General features: G+C 45.1%; 1 protein-coding gene across 1 annotated transcript in view; it reads right to left on the bottom strand.

The window, feature by feature from the left end:
- The window catches only part of LOC144096657 (ATP-binding cassette sub-family A member 2-like), a 62,931-nt gene extending 38,258 nt beyond the window's left edge, over nt 1-24,673 (bottom strand). The window contains exons 1-5 of the mRNA XM_077629488.1: nt 24,420-24,673; nt 18,498-18,697; nt 12,161-12,470; nt 7,163-7,316; nt 4,713-4,838 (exon numbers count right to left, since the gene is read on the bottom strand). Of these exons, the coding sequence (XP_077485614.1) occupies nt 4,713-4,838; nt 7,163-7,316; nt 12,161-12,470; nt 18,498-18,697; nt 24,420-24,662 (1,033 nt within the window). The 5' untranslated portion in view covers nt 24,663-24,673. The remainder of the gene's footprint in view (nt 1-4,712; nt 4,839-7,162; nt 7,317-12,160; nt 12,471-18,497; nt 18,698-24,419) is intronic.
- Between the last annotated feature and the right edge of the window lie 323 nt (nt 24,674-24,996).

Genomic DNA, 24,996 nt, shown 5'->3' with positions numbered 1-24,996 from the left:
GCGCTGCTTGGGAAATAAAAATAATTATGTTAACGCACCACCATAAGTTCGGAAAACTCACAACAATAATGAAGCAATGCCAAAGCCCCGAAAAGTGGGAACATTGTGCTCCTACTGATAAAATCTGAAAAACGTACCATGTTTAGATTGTTTTATTAGAAGGAACCTTCAAAGCAATGGTGAAAAAGTGCCTGAAATGCTGGTGCTTTCGCAAAATAGACGAGCCGCCCCCTTTTTTTTTGGATCTTCAGTAACGTATCTTATTTCCTTTGCCTATAGCGACTGAACAGTTGCTTAGAACGCCTAGTGCTCAAAGGCTTCACGTTTTATCGAATTTAGAACAAGTCGTTTCCTATTGGTTGGTACAAACGTGAGGAAACCACCCACTTTTCAAATTTCACTGCAAGCATCCTAAACATTTAGGCATCGGCGCGAGTAGCTAGAGGGGACGGAAATCTTTCGGTTTCGCGGGAATCGTGTGGATCAAGAGCACATTTAAATACAACGTAAATATTGCCATCAAACTCTTAGGCGCCGAAGCTCCAGCCACCTATGAGCTAGTACTTTCCACTTTTGGAGCCACCGCGGTGGCTCAGTCATTATGGCACTCTGCTGGTGACCCGAAACACTCGGATTCGAACCCGGCCGCGGCGGCAGAATTTCGATGGAGGAGAAATTCTAGAGGCCCGTTTACTGTTCGATGTCAGTGCACGTTAAAGAACCACGGGTGGACGAAATTTCCGGATCCCTACACTATGGCGTCCCTCATAGCCTGAGTCACTTTGGAACGTTAAATCTCCATAAACCATAAACCAAACTTCCGGTTTTGTTTTTGAAGTCTCCTTGCGTTTGTAAATCGCGATTCTTCAAGAGCATCTAGCAAATACGTTTCACACAAAGGTAGTTAGCAGTCAACCTCAGATACGTGAACGCCAAGCGAACACAACTCTGGAGCGGGCCCCCCTTCAAAGTCAATTACGTGACCCCACAAATTTCTTCAAGTGCTTAATGGAAAATCGAAGAAGTTGCGTTTGAAAAAGATGAGTTAAACTGCAGTTTGAAGCAGTTTTTGTTTATGAACGCAAACGTGATTGAAGAATGGGGCGAAGCTACGAGGAACTATATTTTGAAAATATTTGCAATGAAGCGCTATCGACAAAGTGGCTCTGGCTCGCGGCTGAGATTGCACGCGAGGACAATGATGTCAGAAGTGCAAAACTTCTGGCAATAAAGACAAACGTCCTTCTGTGTTGTTTCCGTCATGATATCTTTATTAATGCCTGAGGGGAATGAAAATTTTATTTTCCTTTCAGCCTTTATCATGCCAAGACAAAGCAAAAAACGCGTGCAGGGGCAGCGACATGAAGCCAAGGGAAGATAAAAATGATGCGTAATCGACGCCATACTTCGAAAATTAAATGGTAGGAATTCGTAGTTTCCAGATTTTTCATAGCGTGATGTCAGAGAGTAGAAAACGACCTTTACGAGAAAGTAGCTACACACTACCGTCCGAAGAGTAGTATTAGCGTCGTAAGGTTCGATTGCTGTTAAGATATCACACAGACGCATGAAGAAAGCCCCCATGGTCGCGTCGCGATCGTCACTTTCTTTCCTTTAGCGGCTTTGTATGGGAGGCAGTTATGCTAAAAGAAATTTTTAAAATACTATATGAACGTTCGCTTTCGTTCTGAACCTAAGGCATGGTGCTCCGCAGGGTGTGTTCATAGAAGTGAACTCGGCAGCCGTGTTTGCACTTTCAAGGAGGGCAAAAGTTCCTTTTTAGTTCTATTCCTTCCGCTCATCGACGTTTTGTTTGTCTTCGTGCAAGTTACTGCCTGTGGCAGAATGCCAAGTTCCAGTGTTACTGCTCCTGGTCTAGGCCTAGGTGGCTTGACTGACCATCCCCGCGCACGCAATGACAACTTCTCGTGGTATCATTGCGACGGAATATAATCTAGGTACGTGGCACTGCATTTTGCGTCGCACCCACCAAAGCTGCCACACATTGCACTGCTTGCGTCTTCTCTGGCTCGAATTAAAGACTGCATGCTCTTGGCCGCTGGTGTTCGCACAGGTGAAATTTGCTTTGACATGATTAGCCTGTCCCTAAAGTCAAACTTGTCCAGGTTTTATTGCTGCTCTGCCAAAAGTTTTGTACGCCTCGTTTAATTATTTTCATCATATTTCGAATTCAGTGAAGGGAACTGACAGTAGGGGAACAATTAAGAACAATAAAAGGTACAAAAAATGAGATCAAAGCGAAATTCAAGCAAACGAACGGCCAGTTCTGAAGCATTAGTGCCAGTTATGGATGACCGTAACTGATTCCGCTCGGTTATGATACTGGAAAAAAAAGCATTTGAAGGTGTTTGTACTAGAAAAGTATAGTGTTAGTGATTTTGTTTCCCTTTCCTTGTTGACCTGGACGTTAGTGGTGCAAGGTACAAAATTAGGGCCACAGCATTACGAGGGAGTAATAGAACCAATCGACACTTATTTCCTGATGCGGGGAAATGTCAGCTCTAGCTGCTCGCATGAACTGGTTAGTTTTGTTTAGTCACCTTTTCGAGCCACAACCTCGGAGTCTTCGCGCACCTCTCATCTAGCTTGCACCGTGTCGTCAGAGCGCGACCTTCATGCAGGTGACGACCCTCGGTTTTCCGTTGGGTGACCTGTTCTCACAGAACAGATTTTCGACCATTGTGAATTTTTCCACTCCGCTGACAGCAACGCCGACACCGACTTTTCTTCGAAACCGGGCCCTTACGCTGTCTCTTAAAAGCTTATTTGGGGTTCGGCTTTAATACTTCAAGCCACGAACACAGTAGCGGACGAGGTCGCAGCCAACCTATCCTCACAGACATAGAGGCTGTGCACTGTGCAACTCGCTTAACGCTCCGCTGAGCCACGCCCCAAAAGTTTCCGCACGACACCATTGTTCCTCGAACACAGGTGTGCTTTAACTGTTAGTGCCCTCCCACGACAGAGCGTCTATATGTGCCGCTTCGTCGCTGTCTGTGTCGGCGCCGGGCGCGTGGGATTGGCCTTTCGCAAGTGCGCTGTGTGTGCAATGCACTACGAAGTCATGCCCTCCTGCCCCGCCTCTGTTTCGGTCACCTGCCCTCCTCCTCCCCGCTCCGTGTTTCCTGTCTCTCACTTGCTACGCTGTCACGTGATCACTGGTGCAGACGCGGCAAAAGTTATTGCGAAACCATGGCAGGTTGCCATTAACCGTCATTGCTCTAAAATGAAAGCCGGAACCGCGCATCCAGGGCTCAGCTCAAGGAAAGGTAGACAGCAGCAAGCAAGGCTGGCGAATGCACGGCAGCAGAAGGAACTTCGACGATTCAAAATCGGTAGTCGCTGCCTCCTGGCCTGACAACGAAGCGGTGGCGTGAAAATAATTAAAGAGGGGATTACACCTATCCTATGAAGGCAGCCGAAAGAGGAGTATAATTTTCTAGATTAATGGTGCCTATGTTGCGGCGCTGTTGCTTTTCAAATTTGGCAGACTGCTCAAGATCTCTTGAAATTGTACAAATTCATTTCTTTCATTGATATGAATTGGGCATACTGGAATATATTTCTACTCAATTTAGCAATACCCAGCAGCCGTAGCTGCGTTTTTCCGCCTATGAGGTTTGCTTGTTCAATTAAGCACTAGGATCATCAAGCGTCTAGCGGCGGTGTAGGTGCCGGCTGACCACCTGGAGTTTTTCTACGTCCACAGAAAACGCACAGCACGCAGGTCTCTGTTGCAATTCGCCTCCGTGATAATGCGACCGCCGCGGGGGGGATCGAACCTGCGTCATCCGGGTCAGCATCCTAGCGCCATAGCTTATAAGCCATCGCGGCGGTTCTCCGGCTGAAATTAAAGTGCCAGCTATTCATTTATCTTTCCAGGCACCGCTTACTCTACTCTAGCGTTGGGTGGTATAAAGAGCAAATTCTTTACGCTTAAATTCAGTGTTTAAAAGCACCTTTTATTTTTTTCAAACAAATTGCCAGTATCGCTTATATATAATTTTTAATTCCCTTTCTCTTCATATTTTCGTTCTTGCAAGCTTTCGCGTGATAATATGAAATCCGAAATACGCATTTCACCAAGACTGTAACGAGCAAAAGCACGTTGCTTTACAAGGAGAGATTACTGCAACAAGCGGTACTGCGAACACACAGAGAAGGACGAGAGTATTAACACAAGCAGTTATTCACTTCTCTCATTTGGCGTTATTTACTTGGTGCAACAACTGCGCGAGAAAGATGTTTCACTTACTATGAAACAATAAATTCTAGCTGAGATTTTCTGCCCTTTGTTCTCTCGGCAGCTGTATTATACCGTGAGTTTCAATGAGAGGGTCTGTAAAATTGCAGATTCCGATACGTTCAGTAGGCACAAAAAAGTAGTGCTCCGCTGTGACATTACGCTGCATTGCTCAAGTTACTTCCGCTGAGTAAAATTTTGTACGTTGTCGAATTCGGCAACCACGAAGGCCCCTATAACTGTCAACGCCATCATCAGTGATAACCGACTGGTAGCGCCGATTACTGAGTTCATCACGCGATTATTTGCGCAGAGAAGAGCGCGGCGACCACGCCCCATCTACGGTTACTTCAGTCTACGTTCCAATGCATGTATGCTGTACTTATACTTTGTAGTTCATGGAAGCATCATATTGAGCTCAGAATAGACGCTTCCTATAAAAGCTTACAGAAGATGAATGTCAGGATGACGAGCGTGGAATATGCGGAGACGGGATTATCGAACAAGAAGGAGCAGATGTAGATCATCGGAAGTGCCGCGTAACCGTGAAGGAGGTTCAGATGGAAGATTAGTTCTGTGAAAGAAATTAAAACAGAGAACGCGCGTTGCGTGGTCACATTTTTGGCAGAACAGACTGGTGACCAGCGTACTGCATCTTGGCATCGTAGTTTTCGCAAAACATTCACACTTCCCAAAAACTCAGTAGCAGAATGCAAGACCTTGCTTTGTCGTAATCGTTCCGCCGCAAGTGTTGCTTGTTAAACGTTTTTCTCTTGTCTAACGCGCAAGCACAAGAGCACAATGTTCCGTCCGGTATGCAGACATTTTGGATCGAAACTGGGTGGCATAAACTGTACCATGCAATGAGGTTTGAGGAATCATCCCAAATAAGGAGACAGCTTCTGGAATTGAAATCTCAGGCTTTTGCGAATGCTGAACCTTTTATCACCCATGCTCATGTCGCAAATGTCTACAGGAGAGCCCTGAGCAAACAAGGCAGGGAAATGAGGAACTTCTTGTGACTGTAATGATATTAGGTAAGCTAACATTCGTCGAGTTCAAGAAAAACACTGCGGAATGCTTTTTTTAATATGTGGTATTAATGAAAACAGTAGCGCAGTCACTTTATGGCTGATCAGTAATCAATAATTAAAAAAACAATCCACCTGCCGCCAGGAGAATCCAAACCCATGACCTCCATAACGGACGTACGGGTTCTGTCAACTGAGCTATGGTGTCTATGGGTTCCGATACTACTGTTGGCGCCTGGTTGTTTTTTCTTTCACTTTATTACCAATTACTTTTCAACCACAAAGTCTTTTTCAACCATAAAGCACTAGTAAATTTTTGTTATTCGATACTACAAATTAAAATAGAAAATATTCCCTTATCTGTCCTTGGTTTGTATTATGGTTTTCGCCTTTAATATATAGGAAGGTAAGTTGAAGGGTCAACACAGCGAATTTGAGAGAAGATATTGTCCGTCTCGCATGGCAGAAACATGCACGTTCAACTTTCGGCAGCAGGCGCAAGCGCAGCGAGACGCCGACTTATCAATGACGATCTGTACGGAGGGCAAAATGTGTGTTGCTAGCGTGGCGAACAGTTGCGCAATGGGACCCTCGCTTCGGAGTGCATTCTTCGTCTTACTTTTTCTTGTTGCCCATAAACGCATTTTATATCGCCTTATTGTTCGGCTCTTACGTTTTTAAGACAGCAATGTTTTAGTATATTCGAAGCAACCCTGTGGTTTCGTGGTGTTCCAGTGAGGGATGAATCCGTGAGGCCTAATTATGATTTCTTCCATATCCGAGGTATTTCCTAGCTAAGGTTGTCAGCTACACACCGTTTTGTAGAGCGTTTTTTTTTGTTCTGGCAACTTTGCGATTTAACCCCAGAACATTCCTCTTGAATAGAATCATCGGAAGCTGGCACGTCACCTACACAGGCCCCTTAAACACTGCGCGCATGGATTCGCTTGCCGCACTGCCTTACCAAAAGCAGCGCGTTAAGCGCCTCCGCACAGGCGCAAACCTTTTTAAACGCCGCGCCCCATTGATACCCGAAGCAGCTTCAGGCTAGGATTATCATCAACCCCCATGTTTTTTTGCAAAGCTGAAGACTGTATATAGCACGCTGGCAGTGGTCTTTTGTAATATGTTCGGCTTTGGCCTTTGTCTTTTCTGCACTATTCTTTGGCTTTATATTTTCTGCACTTCAGTTTTATTTCGACGTTGCTTTTTTTTCCAGATCAGTGGACGTGACTGGTCACCCCAGTGACCACAGACTGTTTTTTGAAACTTAAGAATCGCAGACTGCCACGGAATTAGACGCATAAAAATAAAGACAGTTACAAAGAAAGCAATAATAAAAACTGAGGCGAGTTCCAAGTGCAAAACAGTGTGAATCAACACGACCGGTGGAGGAATTAACGAATTTAATATGATAAAGAATACGAATTTTCGAATGTGAGTGCTTTTATTGCATTTTTAGTTTCACTTAATACATGTTGGTTTTAAACCTTTTGTTCCGTGGTCTCCCTTTATTGAGCGCCTACAAAAATCCTTTTCACTGGCGTAACCCACACACGCCATTACAACACTTTTACTTTCATATTGTATTTCAATTACATTTAGCTTAGATGGTTATTAACGGCCGGATATATCTTTATAATTTCATTGCTTAGCTATGTTCTTGTCTCCTGAATGAGAAAGCAGCGTTAAGGGGCTTGCGCTGTTATTAGCACTGTTAATAAATAAGTAAACCAGCACTAGTTGAAGAAAAGGCCAAAGTCTGTCAGCGACATCAAGTGTCATTTTTTTTATAAAACGGGGTTAATTGGATTTAAAGCAAATACACCAGCTAATTATGAAAGAAGGAAAGTGCGTTGTAACTCACGAAAGTCTTCAGTGGCTAGCGGTGTGTATGGTATAAGGCTTAGAGGAGGAAGCACGAACATAGCTGTGCCCATGTAAAACATAAAGTCGAAAATGAAGTTCGAGGTCCAGTATAGCAGTGACCCCATTCCCGCGATCATGTGCAGGTGCTTGACCTGCATCACAGAAAAAAGATTCACGTGAATGTTCTGGCAACCAAGAAACGTCCGCCTCACGGTTGTTGAGAACACTCAGAGTAGAAGTGCCGCTTAATGACACTTTCATGACGCGGCAATCGCTCCCATAGCAGCTCTCAAAGCTATCCTTCCATAATGATACATTATCTGGGGAGAAAGGTAAATTAGACGAGCGCTCATTGTTGAGTCTCATTATTGCGGAAGGTGAGCGCTACTTTAATTCCTACATCTCAAGCTTGTCTCTTAAGATGACTGCATAGCAATGCTGAATAAGTTGCTTTCCTCACAACGACAGTAGCCTGGCAAAGGCGTCGTAACAACGTTTCGGAGTTAGCTTTGGCTCGCTGCTTTCAGGGCGGGCGACAGCAGAACGATAAAAGACGTGTAGATATGACAGCTTTTTTAAGGTAGTGAAACTCTCTATAGAACTCGGCGAAAGCTTTAGGACAATAAAAGAATGGCGGACAATTAAGCGCGGTTCGGGTAAAATTCAAATTAGGTGCGCTAAGACTTCGGTTTTCACTTCGGTTTCGGTTTGAGGCACGGTTTAAGAGGCGAATGCGATAGCGTTGTGTTCTGGATACACTGCGCTCGGATGGAAATTGATGAATACGACGACATCCAAACCACGGCGCGAGAGACTGGCAGTGAAACACGCGGGATGTTCGGCTTCGGCGATGAAGCAGTTGTTTCATGTAGATGCCAATCCAATCCAATCCACGGAGCTGTGCTGACGTGTCTTGCATGGGCTCCCGCCTCGAAGCCACTTTTCGGCAGAAAGAGTCAGCCTTTGGGCTCGAATATTTTTGACGACATCCGGGCCATTGTCCAGTGCCTGCTGCAGCCGGATTTTGCCAATCTACGGACACCTAGGCATATTGCCGGCTGACTGCCGGCCTAGCCATCGAGCTCGACCTAGCTCGTCACCTCTCCGCCGGGAACTGAGCGCCCAGGGACCCGCACAGATGGAGTACGCCGTGGAAGGCGAGAAAATATCACCGTCGGAGCTCGAGGCCGGAAAATGGGAAACCATTCTTCGTTACCGCGACCGACAACGAGGCCTGAAGAATAAAGGGCCCGCATCAACCGACGACGAGCCTGCGCAGGGGCACGGCCAAGGCAAGTCTAATTCCAATTTTCCATCGCGAAAGAACGGGAAGAAGCTACTTGCACTCAGCAAGAAAGCCCTTCTCCCACGCCCTTCTCCCGCCTAGTGCAGGCCTTTGCGCTGAGCAGGATACTCTATGCCACCCCTTATCTGAAATTTTCGAAAGCAGAAAAGGACAAATTGGATAGCATGATACGGCAGGCCTATAAGGCTGCGTTAGGACTCCCACTAAATGCCTCAACCGAAAGGCTTATGAGGTTAGGAATACATAACACCTACAATGAACTGAAAGAAGCCCACTTAATGGCTCAAACAGCGCGATTAGCCAATTCCAGAACTGGCAGGAGTATTCTTACCAGGCTCGGAATTAACTTTCAACCTACGAATAACGATGCTAAAGTAGACTTACCCCGCGCCTATAGGACGGCCCTACTAATCAAACCACTCCCCAAAAACATGCACCCCTTACACCATGAGGGTAGAAGACAAGCACGAGCCAAAGCCTTACATAAGAAATACAGACAGTGCGCTGCAACACTTTATGTAGATGCGGCAGAATACAAAAATACCAATGCCTTTGCAGTTGTGGTTGTGAACGAGAATGGTGACCACATCGTCTCGGCGACAATCAAAACGAAATCCTCTGAAACGGCAGAAGAGGCGGCTATAGCCCTCGCCCTAGCACATACCCAAGGGAGCATCATCCTCAGCGATTCCAAAATGGGTATCAATAATTTCGCTAAAGGGCGAATTACAAACACCTCCCTTAGAATCCTTAACGCAACCAAATTCTCACCAAATTATTCCGAATTGATATGGGTCCCAGCCCATTCGGGGAATCCGGGGAACGAGGCAGCCCACAATAAAGCCCGAGGTTTCGTCGACCGGGCAGTGGATGAGTCTGGCTCCCTGAATTTCACGAAGGACTCAATGATCACATATCATGATCTCACCAATCATTTTAAACTAGAGAGGAGAATTTTCCCCCCTCCAGACAAAAGACTTACTAAAGAACAAGAGGTTACGTGGCGTCGTCTACAGACGAGATCGATACGCACCCCATCACTCCTCGCGCACATTTATCCAGATCTTTACAACCCAAACTGCAAACACTGTGGCCAACGTGCTACCTACGATCACATCCTGTGGGACTGCAAAATAGAGCCACCTCCGGGTGATCTAGTTACAGCTCCTTCTCTCGAGCGGTGGGAGACCGTGCTGGCTAGCTCTGACCCCAGAACGCAAGTTTTGGCGGTGGAGTGGGCTGACAAAGTCGTCGAGGGCTATGTACTCTCGACCACTTAACGCGACCTCTTGCCAAGCTCTTCCCGGCGAATAAAATGTTTTACAATCAATCATGTAGATGGCACCAACTCTGATCTGACGATGCCATTCGTGGCCATAGTGTTTTGCCATAAAGTGTTTTGCCTACTTGGTCATAAAGCCTGCTGGCAGGTTGCACATCGCACGGTGGGAAAGTTGTTCCTGCCTAGCATGGAGGGTGGGCCACCTGCCAGAAGCTTCAGAATCAAGAATACGGCACGGTTCAGGTGTCCAACGATATACGAGACAGAGATGCGCCATTTCCTCTCCCCCCCACCCCCAAAAAAAACAATTAAGAAAAATTTTGCAATTGGGTGTTTTAATGCTCGCGAACTAAAAGCTCGCTGCGACGATGACATTGTTGCAGTCCTGGAGTCGTGAGCGCTCAGGCAAGGAAGCACGACTCGTCAATTGCCTTCCTAGGATCTTGCCTGCCTAGCATCGACCACAGTCGGAATGGGCAGATTTTTGTAGATTAATTTCGACCAGAAGACGGGCATCCATTCCAACCAAATTAGAATAGATTTTTTCCACGACTTCTGTGGTTCAGCGTCAAATAATATTCTTTGCGGGCTTGAACGCCTTGACTGGCACTTCAGTCGAGGGAAATGTCTCTCTGATCGCCTAAGCAGCAATATCGCTTTGGAAGGGTTTTTATGAGGTTAACTTTATAGGAAGGCTTGGTAGCTTTGCAGTTATTAGAGTGCTGATTTCCCGCTAGACGATGTGATACGCGGCCAAGTTTGATGAAACTTTTTCTTGTTCTAAGTGTGCGGGATATAGAGCCAAGTAAGGTAGCCAACACTCAAGAAAGTAAAAGAACGCTTTTGAAATATGAGAAAATATATGATGACTTCATTTTCAATAAAGTCATCATCTGCATGTGTAAAGTCGCTAAGTGTTCATGCACCCAAGTGCTATGCAGAGGACATCAAGCCGTTGAAGGATGCCATTCATAACATCGCGTCATACCCTCGAGGTAGAGCTTCAGTGTCTAACAATTTTTTTCCTGGCAGATAATGTACAGGTGTCCCAAGATTAAAATGGAGCACGAATCAGGAAAAACTGCGTGGCTTCGCCCGGGTCGCTAATAAGGCGAACATCGGAAGCGTAGCACTGGTGAGCGGGGTGCATCCAGGCAACACGCAAGGGCATCCGCTGTTAGAACGCTCCGCTGTCAATGTTCTCCTCCACAAGGCTGCTCGCTTTTGTATAGAAAGGGGCAGTGGGCACCTGTAAAAACTGCAGTAAAAATAATACCGTGTGTATGCGAAGAATAAACAGAGAAAAGATTTCTGCGGAAAACGCGCAAGATAGTGGCAGCATGCAGCAAATTAAGAGCTCTGAGGAAAGTCAGTAACAGAATTGCCTTCCAAACGAAGTTGTCGCTGTGCTCGTAAAGCAAAACTTGAGGCGAAGTATGAGAGAAGATGTCGCCAAGTAAGGTAGCCAACACTCAAGAAAGTAAAAGAACGCTTTTGAAATATGAGAAAATATATGATGACTTCATTTTCAATAAAGTCATCATCTGCATGTGTAAAGTCGCTAAGTGTTCATGCACCCAAGTGCTATGCAGAGGACATCAAGCCGTTGAAGGATGCCATTCATAACATCGCGTCATACCCTCGAGGTAGAGCTTCAGTGTCTAACAATTTTTTTCCTGGCAGATAATGTACAGGTGTCCCAAAGATAATACCGTGTGTATGCGAAGAATAAACAGATAAAAGATTTCTGCGGAAAACGCGCAAGATAGTGGCAGCATGCAGCAAATTAAGAGCTCTGAGGAAAGTCAGTAACAGAATTGCCTTCCAAACGAAGTTGTCGCTGTGCTCGTAAAGCAAAACTTGAGGCGAAGTATGAGAGAAGATGTCTAGCGAGTGCTATCTGATGCCGTAACTTTTTTTTTCTCTCACGAGGTTTTTATTTCACTAAAGAATATTGCAGTTAAATTTTGTTTCAGAAAAGCTTACGATGTGAAGGAAAATAATTGATTGGGCATAATTATGTTTTAGAGAAGTATAAGGCTTTTATGCGGCCATTCGTTATTTGTAAACCTCATAATATACACACAAACATTTCATAGCTTTTTTTTCCATACTAGAATATAGTGCCTATCTGAAATGGTTATATTCTGATCTCTAAATAGAAATTATGTTGCACGTTCGCGGCAAGTTGCAGTGTAAAAAATAGCTCAAAAAAGAATCAAATTTTTAGCGGAATAAAACAAGACTATTATCTCCGTGGACACTGCACTGCACCACTGCACCACGTGGATGACATGATGAAGGTTCGGCCGCCCTTTTGCCTTGCTACTATTGATGCAGCTAAACCTCCATTAGTGAGGCCTCCGAAACAGTGCTCGTTGAGGAAAACAGAGGAAGAACGGACAAACCCTGAGCGCCCTCTCGGTTGTGGGGAATAGCACGAAGTTGCTGCACATGAGGCTGGACACGAGGGGGAAGAAGATGGAGCGGAGCACCTTGGGCAGCACCGTGCGGTACGTGTTCTGGCTGCTGATCTGCTCCTTCTCCAGGCCCACCTCCTCGCCCAGCAGGTGGCGGTCTTCAGCGCCCCGCGATGACACCTCGAACACGAACTCCGCCGTCTTCACGCCGGTGATGTTTCGCAGTCGCGCCGTGTTGTACAGCCGCATCACCAGCGGCGCCGTGTGCTGGATCTGGCCGTTGTACCACAGCACATCCCTGCGCGTTGCCGCCGCAATACGTGCGGTGTTAATAACTTATCTGGAGGACGAATAAATTGCTCAGCACGATGGCAGCCAAAGATGCCGTTTTTTGAAAAGGATGTAAAAGCTATATATTGGAAGTGAGCGATAGCTCTAGTCAGAAATTGCAGTAGAGAGTTCCTGTCATTTTTAAAGCTTTACTCCCTATGCAGTGAGATGACGACAAAGCTTATATACGCAGACTACGGGCCTAACACAGGGCATCCGCCCAGCCTTCGTACTCACTATCCTCCTAGCAGGCAGTGTGTTCCAATAAAATTTAGTCGTACCCAAGTAAGAAGGCTGTATTAAGTAAATAGAAATGCACATGTCCTAATGTAAAGAAACTGCAACCCGTGAGCTCAAATTTTGAGCAAAATATGGGTGGCATAATAAATCTAGGTTACCGGGAAAAAAACTGCTTCTGTTGCTGCTGCCTTGAATATTGTCTTCATCAGAGGGAAGCTCGAAAGGTATTTCTTCGAAGGATGCCGTGTTGATTTCAGCTGTGTTTTGAATTCTCTGCAATGAGCATTTAATGAAATCTGGTACTTTTCAGGACGATATATTAGAACTCACTGTGGTGAGTAGTTATTATGCAACATTCGTATAACTCTTTATAACTTGGAAAACTCAATTATTATCCAAAGTTATAGCCCCGCGCGCTATTTTTGAAAGGCGCGCTTCCTCGGCGCGCGCGAGAAACAACGCCCATCACTAAGCATCCCTCAGTGCAAAAAAAACAACAACACATGTTGTTCTCTCTCGTGTCTAAGCTCGAGCAGCAGCGAGCACTGCAGCGCTGTCGCGACAGAGAAGGTTACGTAATACTGGCGCCACAGACGGAAGCGTACTAGTGGGCGGCGTTCGCACCCGGCCAAAGCAAGACAGCTTTTTGAACAGGGCGCGCGGGGGTCAAAATATAAGCTACAGAGCCGTGGGTAATCGCGTTTTGGAAGTCCTATGCTATGCGGCTATTACAACGGCAAGCCACAAGCCTTGTACTACAACCACTCGTCTAATTGTAATACTTAAAAAGTCAGTAGTTTGTAAATTACTCATGAAGCTAATTAATTGATTCACCTGTTTTCTGCAAGCTCGCTATTGAAGAACTTCTGCTAACTCAATATAGAATTTTGCAAACCCAGTGGAAACTAATGATAGCACAGTGAATCAACCATCGTCTGAGTTCATTCTCCGTAATACTGGAAAAGCCAGCGTAATGTGGAGAAGACGACTCTGTTCGATGTTTCTCATTACCATTGTGAGAAGTTATATCGTGGCAGGGGCGAAGCGAAATTCGGCTATTAGAATATCCACTTCCGTTAGACCAAAAACAACTAATAACTGAACGATTTTTATGAAGGATACAACTCACCGATTTGGTATTCTTCACTGCTCGCGGTACTCCCTCAAAATGGACCAGATGGAGAGTATTAAGAAACCGCTACATATCAAAACAAAGCACTCGCATTCAATATGAGCTGGAACCTGTCGATTAATGACATACTGTTGTTCGCACTCTACAACGTGCGGACGGACCGTGAAGCACAGTGCAAAAAATGTAAAGAAAGTGCGGGACAGCCTCCTGCACGCTTGGGCCACTAAATGTAAAATTTCCCTGAAACAGTTCCAAAGAGCTCCTGAAACAGTTCAAAATAGAAAAGGGAACAATGTGATTATGCTGCGAAGGTTTTTAGCAAATACTTCATAACCCGTCTACCTTTGCACGGTGACCCAACGAACGCACATGAACATTCCCTATTTTCGGCATGCTCTCCACCGGAGGTCATCTCAGTTATCAAGACAGAAAAACAGCTGGGAAGCGCCGAATGTATTATTTTGTCGAATTTTCTTCGCACTTTTGTGCTAATTAAGTTTTTGACAGGACGTCAATGACCTTCAAACGTAGCAAGCTATAGAGAAAATAAATACGTTTGGAACATACCGAGGGATATTTGTATTGTATTACACAACAGCGTATACAGCTCGTTCGGTCGAAAAGCCGTCGGCGTAGTAATAGTCGGCAACACAAGCCCGAAACAATCTAGGTCTGGGTAAAGAAAACCGTGTCATGGTAATTTGGGACTGTAGAGATTTGATCATTGTCTTGTGCGTGATAGACGATCATGAGTAAACAAATCATTTTAATTAATAGATGAATTAAAGAAATATAAAAAAAAATTGAAAAAAGGGAGGTTCAAAAGTGTTCAAATGCTGGGAATGCAAAGAATATGCTTCATGATGCTAATTAGGAAAATTTAGAGTGCGTAACTGATCAAATAATTGAAACAGCTGAAAAAAATGAAAAATGCGTTTAAAGGTGTCAGACTTCTCAGACTGGAAAGCCTAACCGACTATGCTAACGAGTCGTACCCTTTAGGCGGAGCTTAAGTGTCCTCTCCAATTTTTAAAAACATATTTTGTATTCATGATTGCGCTAAATGTAAGCAGGAAATCGGTTTCTGGCATCTCATGCTCGGTATTCGAAATATAGTCTTAAAATTTGCCTATAATACATCCCCTAAGGCATACTTTGAGCACGTTGCATTACGTATATGTATATATACAGTGCTGTGCGTTTTTATCGTGAACTGTTTAAAAAATTTCCCTGCCTCAACCGCTGGCTCATTTGCCGTGAAACTGCACACAGACCTTGCGTATTATGGTAACTTTTGTATCGTAGCAAGTTTAACGACGGTACTTACTTAGCTGAGCCGTGCATGATGCGAAAACTTAATCGTCTACGTAGAGATCGGCAACCAAAACCCGCAGACGACGGTTTTCCGCTGAAGGGCGGCAGTGGCGCCATCTATTTTCGAAAGCGGAAAGTGTGCCGACGAGACCGTCGAGGAGAGCGTTGCAAGGAGCACGGGCCCTATGAATATGCCGTTCCGGCCGTTTTGTCTGATTCAACTGAAGCGCTTACAACATTTTCGGCTAACTGAGCGGGAAAGAATATCAGAACAGCTGATTTAACGAGGCTTTACCTTTCAAAGAATATTGTTTGCAACGCTCGTCTCGGCCATCTAGTAACGTTGGTCTCGACGGCCTTGTTATACGCTTTTCACTGCCGAAAACAGATGTAGCTACAGCCGCCATTCAGCGAAAAAGCGTCGTCTGCGGGTTTTGTTGCCAATCTCTACGTAGACGATTATGTTTTCGCATCATGCACGGCTCAACTATGTAAGTACCGTTGTCAAACTTGCTACGATACAAAAGTTACCGTAATACGCAAGCTCTGTGTGCAGTTTCACGGCAAATGAGCCAGCGGTTGAGGCGGGGAAATTTTTTAAATTGTTCACGATAAAAACGCACAACACTGTATATATATATATATGTATATATGTATATATATATATATATATATATATATATATATATATATATATATATATATATATATATATATATATATATATATATATATACAAACTTATGAAGGGAGCCAACAGTCACCGAAACCAAGGTGCATAGGGGAACGTTATTATTATTATTTAATGTGTTGTGCTTATCAGTAGGATAATATTACTTAGATTAATAAATCGCTTAAAGAAACTTACTTATAAAGCAGCAGAAAAAACAACGATGCCGCCGGTGGGATCCGAACCCACGACCTCCGAATATCGCGTCCGGTGCTCTTACCAACTGAGCTACGGCGACGGCTGTCCAATCTGCAGCTCTCGTGGGTATTTATGTTTATTTGGTGTACGCGAACCTTGAGAGTGTTCACCAGCGCCACCCTCGTTGGTAGCGGCGGACGTAGCACGTTCTGTAATACCGCGAGTGTGACGTGGAACGCCATCTAACGGCAAGGGCGGAAACTGTGCGAGCGCTCTGAAGCATCGTGTGGCATCAAGACTGCCAGAACATTCAGAGGGCGTGGGCTCGGATTCCACCGGCGGCATGGTTGTTTTTTCTGCTGCTTTATAAGTAAATTTCTTTAAGCGATTTATTAATCTAAGTAATATTATACTAGTGATCAGTAGGATAATCAAAGTGTCATCATAGTGTCATCATCAGTGGGTGGTATCATAGTGTCAGTGTATTAAAAGTGTACCTTCGTAAATATGAAATTAATTTGTCCGCAGTATACTTGAATTCGAACAAACGGTCAGTCCTCGAAAACAGAATTAGAGCACACTTCAAGCTGCCGTGCAATAATCTAGTGCTCGAAATCACGATCCGGGTAAAAGACAAAACGTTCGCTTTTCCGTACAACATGAACTGGTGGGCGAGTTGGTCAGGCATGGTTCTTGTAAACAAGAGCAACGGCTCGAAGCCAATCAAAAAAGGGACCAAACACAGCGTGTGTTTTGTCCCTTCATTGTTTGGCTTCGAGCTGTGGGGCTGATTTAAAAGAACCAATGTTCCTTTTCCGTCGTCCTTTCTTTTATGGTAACTTCTAGAAGGAAAACAACCACCACTTAATTATATTACGTGTGGAGAACATGATAGCATTAGGCCGGCATGTGCGCCTTGTGTACTTCTGGGCCCGAATATGCCAGCGAGCAGCACCCCGGCTGGAAAGACCGAATGGCTTCTTTAGACGCCCCTATGTTTGTTAGTTGGCAATTCGACTCCTGATGCCTGCATGACCCTAACTACGACTAACGATTCTGTTCTAGATCGCCCCAGATTCGAACGCGGCCAGTCCCAAACATGTGCAACAATTTGGGGGCCCATGGTACACAGTCATTGCGCCAGAAACGCATCACCGGGCAAGATAATGTGTCCTCCCGGGGTGGGGGGGGTGGGTATATATAAGGCAACTTAAGTATCACGACATGCGGATCACTTCCACCTTGCTGATGTCACTTCCTGTCGGCATTCCCGGTGTGGTAAAAGCTTTACCCTAGTAGTGGTGTCACGTGACCTTGCAACGTCATCGACCTCTTGATTGATGACAACACTGCGTTATCTAGAGGATGGAAGGCTTGTACCATTAAAAGGGTAATCTACCAAACCGCTGTGTCGGCGGTTCAGTGATTAGTTCAGCCGTTGACAAACAGAAGTGAATATATTTTAATATATTTTTAATTTCTTGTATTTAATGCATATTTTAGTGTATTTAAAATGCAATGTGCATTAAAATAATGGAATATATTCATGTATAGTTTACTGTAATTTTAATGCACAATAAGCATTATAAGCAGGCAAAAGCTGACTTTTAACACATGTTCTACGTCGCAAGACGTGTTTAGCGCAATACACTAGTGATCGCTGATCCACCTTGGCCTTTCGCCACCTGTAGTCTACCTGCATCTGCCAGCGACCACAACTGATTGATTAGTAGACTTGCCAGCCACAGTGACTGCGTTCACTGTTTTCAATGAGAGGTTCTTTCAATCATGCCGGCGACGCCTTTTACCGAATTACACATAATGTTTAATTCCAGCGATACCTTTTAGTTTAAGTATTAAACGCAGGTTTGCTCTTATATCTGTGCTGTTTCGTTTCTCTAAGGGCAAAATTATGTCTTCTGTTCACTCGCCCTTTGTTTGTGATGATGCATTTCTCCTCATTCCATCATGGGTATTTGGGCAGCGAATATTTTGGCAGCGAACTTTGGGATTCTGAACCTTGAGCAGCGAATATTTTTACCTTGCTAATGCGTACCACATATTTGGGTTATTCCTTATGTGTAGCAAAATTTATTAAATAAAATGGTTACAATGTGTGCTTTAACGTTTCGAAGGGACAGATTGGCTACAAAGGGCGCCGTAGTGGACGGCTCAAGAGTGATTTTCACCACACTCATGTTCTCAACCTGCACTGACACAGGACAACCTGAGAGTTTTTGTATCACCAGCTGACCGCTTCATTGCATGAGCTTACGTTCCACGGAATGGGCAGCTTTGAAAGAGTAAGCCCACTTCGGCTTACAGAAAGTGAATGATTATGACGGTCGACTATACACATGTGAAACCTAAATGGCCGTGTTCGTAATGACGTCGCCAAAGAATATGGGACGGAGCGGAACAACAAGCAGCTGGAGACTCACCCTTCCTTCTTTGTCATCTGCACTCCGAAGTGTATGCGGAAGACGTATTTGTGCAGCCTGTCCTTAGCCTCGGCGAGCAGACCGGCAGTGATGTTCGTGTCCGCATCCAGGCTTTTGACGTAGAACTCCGCCGGATTGCCGATCAGGGGATGCAGCTGGTCGTCGATAAAGGCCTGCTCTTTGTCCGCAACTACGAATCCCTGGGCGATATTCAACCAGGGAAATAATCCTCGCGGCCATTTTTGCGGGACGTGTGAGGTTATTCTACTTCCTTTGAACGTCACAACCCAATCCTTAGCAGGACGTTTATGTTTTTTCTCCTTATGTAGATGCATTTCCGACATATTTTGCTGCGACCACTACTCTTGAAGCTTCCTTTAGACACGGCGCTGACATCTACAATGGTACGTCTCTGAAAGGCACGCTAACAAGTTACCTCTCTTCCGTACGGACGCTCTGCCCCGCCATGAAAAATGCCCTTATGGTAATAGCACCTTCACATGTATATGTCGACTCTAAATCTTATAAAAGTCAGCTCACGCGCAGGAAAACCTCAGCCTGGGTTGCTATAGCAGAAGGAGACATTCGAGGACTGGTGATCACTTCTGGTTTAATGACGTCACATCCAGTTTACTGACATAGCATGTTATGTAATGGCACTTGATATGACTCCGCATTACATGTCATGCACAGTTGCACCTCAGAACACTCAGATCATGGGTGATCACGTGACCTGAAACATGACATCGACCCGCAGATGACACCGGATGCTGACAAACGAACCGTTAAGCTCATTTCGCTGTTGCATATTAAGAAGCATGTCTGCAGTGATATTTTGATGATACGCGTGAAATATACGAATTTGGTGATTTTCTATTTAGTTCTGCCATTATCTGACTTGAATACATCTGACATGCATTCGCTATCCGTCTCATCAGAAACGTCTTGTCGCAAGGGTAATAAACAAGACCAAGCCCGAGTCGACTCAGCTCAGAATGAAATGCGTTATATCTATTACTACAGTATTCCAGACGTTCGAAGAGAGAGAATAAACAGCAACCAAAAAGCACATGTGGTGACAAGATTTCACTTTGTCGCGCGAATCGACAAGGCCGTTGGCTAGATTCGTTTTGTGACTGAAGAATGATATGGCAAAAAAAAACACATTTTGCCCACTGCAGCCTTTCAGGCTAACGCACATTTCCCGCGATGTCTTTTAACGTGGCCGGCGAAATCAAGGCGCGAAGATTTGTAACAAAGATTTGCAACTCAGCCGTCATTGCGTCAAATTTAAAGTTGTTCACTCATGTCCCTGTCCCTGATTGTAGGATGCGAGAAAAAAAGTTTTGTTTAGTTAAGTTTATTTATGGGACTTTAACGTCTCAAAGCGACTCAGGCTATGAGCGACGCAGTAGTGAAGGGGTGAGGAAATCTCGACCACATGGGGTTCTTTAACGTGCACCGACATTCCACAGTACATGGGCCTCTAGAATTTCGCCTCAATCGAAATTCGGCCGCCACAGCCGGGATCGCACCAGCGCCTTTCGGGTCACCAGCCGAGCGCCTAACCATTGAGACACCACGGCAGAAAAAAAGTTGTCTTTCAAGTAACGAGAAGAGCGCACGTATTAAATTCGTACAAGAAACTGAAATGACCAGCAGTTATGTTCACACGCGTCTTGACGGGGTCGTATTGCAGATTACATCCATAGAAAATATGTCACTGGTTTATAGAGGTATTACATTTCTTTTGGCTCTTTACTTCAGTAGCTTAAGTCAGGATTTCATATGGGTAATTTTATTATAGCGATGTTGAAAGGCAGCGCAACCAACGGCACCTCGGCGGGTTTGCCGGCTGTACTGAATCAGATAAAAGCTACACTGGTCCAACAACTAAGGCATTGGTGTTAACTGCATGCGGATATTTATTTAGTGAAAAGTAATCTGTATTCGTGGCTACAGTGAAAGACAATAGCGTCCGTCGTAGAGCGGTAAACAGGCCTGGCAGCAAAGGTTTGTCAGTTGTCCGCCTTTAAGAACAGGTGGCTGAAATTTATGGTAATAAAGGCAGATTGCAGCGCTTATGCATGCGTCATGGTTTCATTCATTTTAGCTGCAGAATGTATGAAACAATTTCTTTTTACTTATTCCTTCTTATTGACTGTAGTTTTTACGCTACGATTAAACCTCTGTGTTGCTGCAATTCCTTTTATACCACTCAGGAAGCAGAATCCGCTTCCTAGGTGTCTCTTTGTATATCTTTCATAGCAGTTTTACGCGCATCATTTCAACACTGGTCGTTGTTTTTCGCTGTAAAAGTAGAGTTGCATTTAAAACAGTATGTGGCCTAAGAGCCTAGATGCGTTAAATTGCTCCCTCGGTTGGCTGTGGTGGGTAGTTGTACAGAAGGAACTGTCTGTATTAATAATATTAGTAGTACCAGGGGCCAAGGACAGCAGTACACAGTAAACAAATAACGTTTAAGTGTAAGAAGCTCGTTCAGCTCAAAATCCGGAGTAGGGCGTCGTCCTGCGTCAGTCGGAAAAACTATCAAATTATATAAAACCACGATGTCGAAGTACATCTTTGAAAAAAATATATATATAGCCGCAATTGCAGTTCGAACCCATGACCGCGGGGTGGCAGGCGGGCTCGCAACGCACATGCCACGAAGAGTCGCCAGTGCAAGGGTGTAAGAGGGCTACCTAATGAACACATTGCAGTGTGCATAACTTGCTAACGTGTGTTTTACGGTTTAGGGGGTTTAACGTTCCAAAGCGACTCAGGCTTTGAAGGACGCCGAAGGGAAGGGCTCCGGAAATTTCGCCCACCTGAGATTCTTTAACATGCACTTATATCGCACAGTACACGGACCTCTAGAATTGCGCGTTTATCGAAATTCGACCGCAGCGGACGGGACCGAAACGGCGTATTTGGGGCCAGCAGCTGAGCACCATAACCGCCGAGCCACCGTGGGTAACCTATGTTTTGAATGTGTACTGATGTTGGAGTAGTTAAAAAACCAGCCCAATTGTGAATATTGTGATTAGGCATCAAAAATTGCGCGTAATAAAAATGCGGTGTTATTGTAGTTCATTGTACAGAAACAAAGTGTGCGCTCGCGCGCGCGCGTGTGTGTGTGTGTGTGTCTGTGTCTGTGTCTGCGCGTGCGCGTGCGTGTGCGTGTGTGTGTGTGTGTGTGTGTGTGTGTGTGTGTGTGTGTGTGTGTGAGTGTGAGTGTGTGTGTGAGTGTGTGTGTGTGAGTGTGAGTGTGTGAGTGTGAGTGTGAGTGTGAGTGTGAGTGTGAGTGTGTGTGTGTGAGTGTGAGTGTGAGTGTGTGTGTGTGTGTGTGTGTGTGTGTGTGTGTGTGTGTGTGTGTGTGTGTGTGTGTGTGTGTGTGTGTGTGTGTGTGTGTGTGTGTGTGTGTGTGTGTGTTTGTGTGTGTGTGTGTCGTGCTTTCTGACGAAGTTGATGAAAGGTGATCGACTAGCGATAATTATTATCAGTCATTGGATATCGGCAATGTGATCGATAATTCTGATTATAAACGGTTAACATGGTCGGTAATGCGACTGGTACCGGCCTGTAATGAGAAAGAAAGACAATTAAAAGATAAATTTTCATATATTCATAAAGTCGCTGTCTACCTTGCATTCATAAATCCCTCGGAGTCCTGACACCGTTTCTGGCGCACTGGTGCAGCGGTTAAGTGATACGTCACTGCGCTGCGACAGCAGGCGCTTCCAGAGGTGGGTCTTGTCGGCCCAGGTTGCTCTTCCCGAGAGCCCAGTCATGAATTAAACTGACACCCGCCACGGTGGGCACTTTGGTCACTCTCCTATGGACACGTTGTAGCCACAAGATCACGTGACCTAGAAGGCCCAGCTGCCTTCTAGGTTGCTTTCTGTTCACCACCTGCCAGATTCATGCTCGTGATTTTTCGCTCAGTGTCAAAGCCGAGGCGGGATTTTTTCTGTAACTGGGTCTTTAACACTATAGCGTTAAAACGGCAGAAGCCGCTATCGGATCTTACTCTTAAGGCGAAACTTAAGCGTCCTTCTTAATTTTCCTGCCCATAATATTCTAGTACTGCTGAAATCCTCCTTGTGCTACCCTTAAATTTTTTTTTTAAAAGCTTGCGCTGATCCCACGAACGCTTGGATATTCCAAAAGTAGGGCCTAATAAATGTGTTTTTATGCTCGCGCCAATCGGGGCACGCTTAGCCACACCATTGACGCATCCGTCTCTTCTGAAAGTGAGCACAGCTGTAAGGAGTGCCTTGCATTTTCGTGGGGTGCTACAGTATGTAGGAATGCACTGGTGCATTAAGCCTTTCCAGTTTCTCATGCAGCATGGATCTAATCCGATGCGAGCTACTGAGTTTTAAGTTATGCGGAAGTGCAGCTCGATGCATACAGGAATGAAATCGATTTTAGTGACCACATTTTGAAGACTAAGTCACTTACTTCCCTGTTCCATTCAATCACGTCATTATTGTTGTATGAAGCATTCCAACAAGTATTTTGCTTGGCTGGGTTTCTATGGCTTACGCAGCACATGAAATCATCAATCTTCTGGGGGAACATGTTTAGTAGAAATCGGTGAATTTCAAGGAACATTTTTAGCACTTCCGAATTTTCTTCAAAAAAAGTGACGGAAAAACATGCGGTCATCACAAATGTGCCCCATTGTAGACGTTAGCAGGCACTCCCTAACATACTTATCCGGGAAATGCAACTGTGGAAAGAACTCAGTGTAATTACGCATATTATTCGCCTAATGTCAGTCACACGGCTACGAAAATTAATTTATACAGCCTTCATTGATCGTTCTTAGTTGAAGAAAAACAAGCCTTAATTCTAAATTACTCGATTTTGAAGAAATTCTCTAACACTCTAAATATTTATAGTAGGCTTTACGGTAACTACTGCTTGTATATATATCAGTCCCTGACAGCTCTCCCCAGAGATTGCAGGTTGTCTTTTGAATGCAGGCACCCCAAAAAAATGACCACCGTCTCCGAAATCATTAGTACTTGCTTACCTGTAAAATATCGGCACGCATGCGACTGCAAAGCAGTTGGCAATGGTTTCAACTGTGACTATAAGACTCCGCTGCATGGTGGTAGCAGCCATCCTGACACCCATTTTAGGAGACACAAGGTTACAAGCTATACACATCAGAAGCTATTTAAGGGTGCAATTTAATAGTTGTATACTAGTGTTAGTACACCCACAAGCAGCAGGCCTGTGTTTATCTGGTATATATGCGAAATGATGTGCGAAGCAGCATAGTGAATACATTTATTAAGCGAAGGAGTTCGCGCACTGATTATGGGGCGGTGTTTAAGGCAGCCTACTAAGGACAGTTGTTGCAACTGAAGGAAGAAATAATACGTGAGAGCATGGGTCTGCCCACTGGTTCATGCTCATAAACAATCGGTGCCACTTGCAGACAGTAGGAGTGCAAAAAGAGAGATGAAAGGAAATCTTAAAAGAAAGGACGCGCGTCGCAACAACCGCGTCATTCGAAACGACCACGATGGTTTAACGACAGATAACCCCCGTGACAAGAAGCCCTCGCTCTATTGGTGAGAGCCCCTAGATCCCAGCCCCGTAAGGCCTTGAAGCCACCTCCTTCCTACTATAAAAGGCAGTAATGCACATGCACATCTTGAGCTGCCGAACAGTGCATAGGGTAGCGCTTCAGCTTAGAATTTAAGTGACCTGCGGCAAAAAAAAAGCGTCGTGTGCGTACGTTTTCTTAGGCTGTAAAATGCTTAATCCATAGCGCGTGCTCTTTATTTATTATGTACGCTCCGCAAAAAATATGCTCGACCATTGGTGAGAAACTTCATGACTCTTCAAACACTTAGCAGAAGCACATGTCCAGCTGGCATCCGTTAAGGGGTGCACACTCACCTCGGCACGGCCCACCACCTCGGGGAAGGTGTAGCGGACCTTGTCTCCGAAGTGCTCGACGTCGTAGCCGCTGACGCGGAGGCCCAGGTACTCGAGGAGGAAGAGCAGCGACAGCAGGAGCGGCGGCAGCATCCAGCTGAACAGGGGCATCTTCTTTTGGCGCCACACGTATATAGCGCGCTTCTGCAGCACTGCCCAGGCACGGCCCAGGAACGAGGGGTCGCTGACCGTGGCGCTGGCCATCGTCTTCACAACGGACACTTAGCACGAGGCAAAGGGAAACATTGTCCGTGAGAAAATAATTGATATTTGAGGTCATCTGGTGTAGAGAAGATTCCGCAAACTAAATTTAAAAAATAATGTGGCCTTAGAAACCAAGTGTCGACCTTCCATAGGCATAATGGTGTCAACCACCAACCGAGCTTTCGGTCAACTCATCCATCCGGACCGACCACACCTGATTTGATTTGAAGCATCATTAGGTGATCCGATTAGTGTTGCAGTGCTCGTAATATTTTTTGTTCTTTCTTTGTCCAAACCAACGCTCACTTCGTACTGCTACGGGCTTGGCCTTCGT

Source organism: Amblyomma americanum, chromosome 7 (genome assembly GCF_052857255.1).
Source record: "Amblyomma americanum isolate KBUSLIRL-KWMA chromosome 7, ASM5285725v1, whole genome shotgun sequence".
In the NCBI taxonomy this organism is placed as follows: domain Eukaryota; kingdom Metazoa; phylum Arthropoda; class Arachnida; order Ixodida; family Ixodidae; genus Amblyomma; species Amblyomma americanum.
Note: the sequence above shows the minus strand (reverse complement) of the source record. Positions and strands in the feature narration are given on the sequence as shown.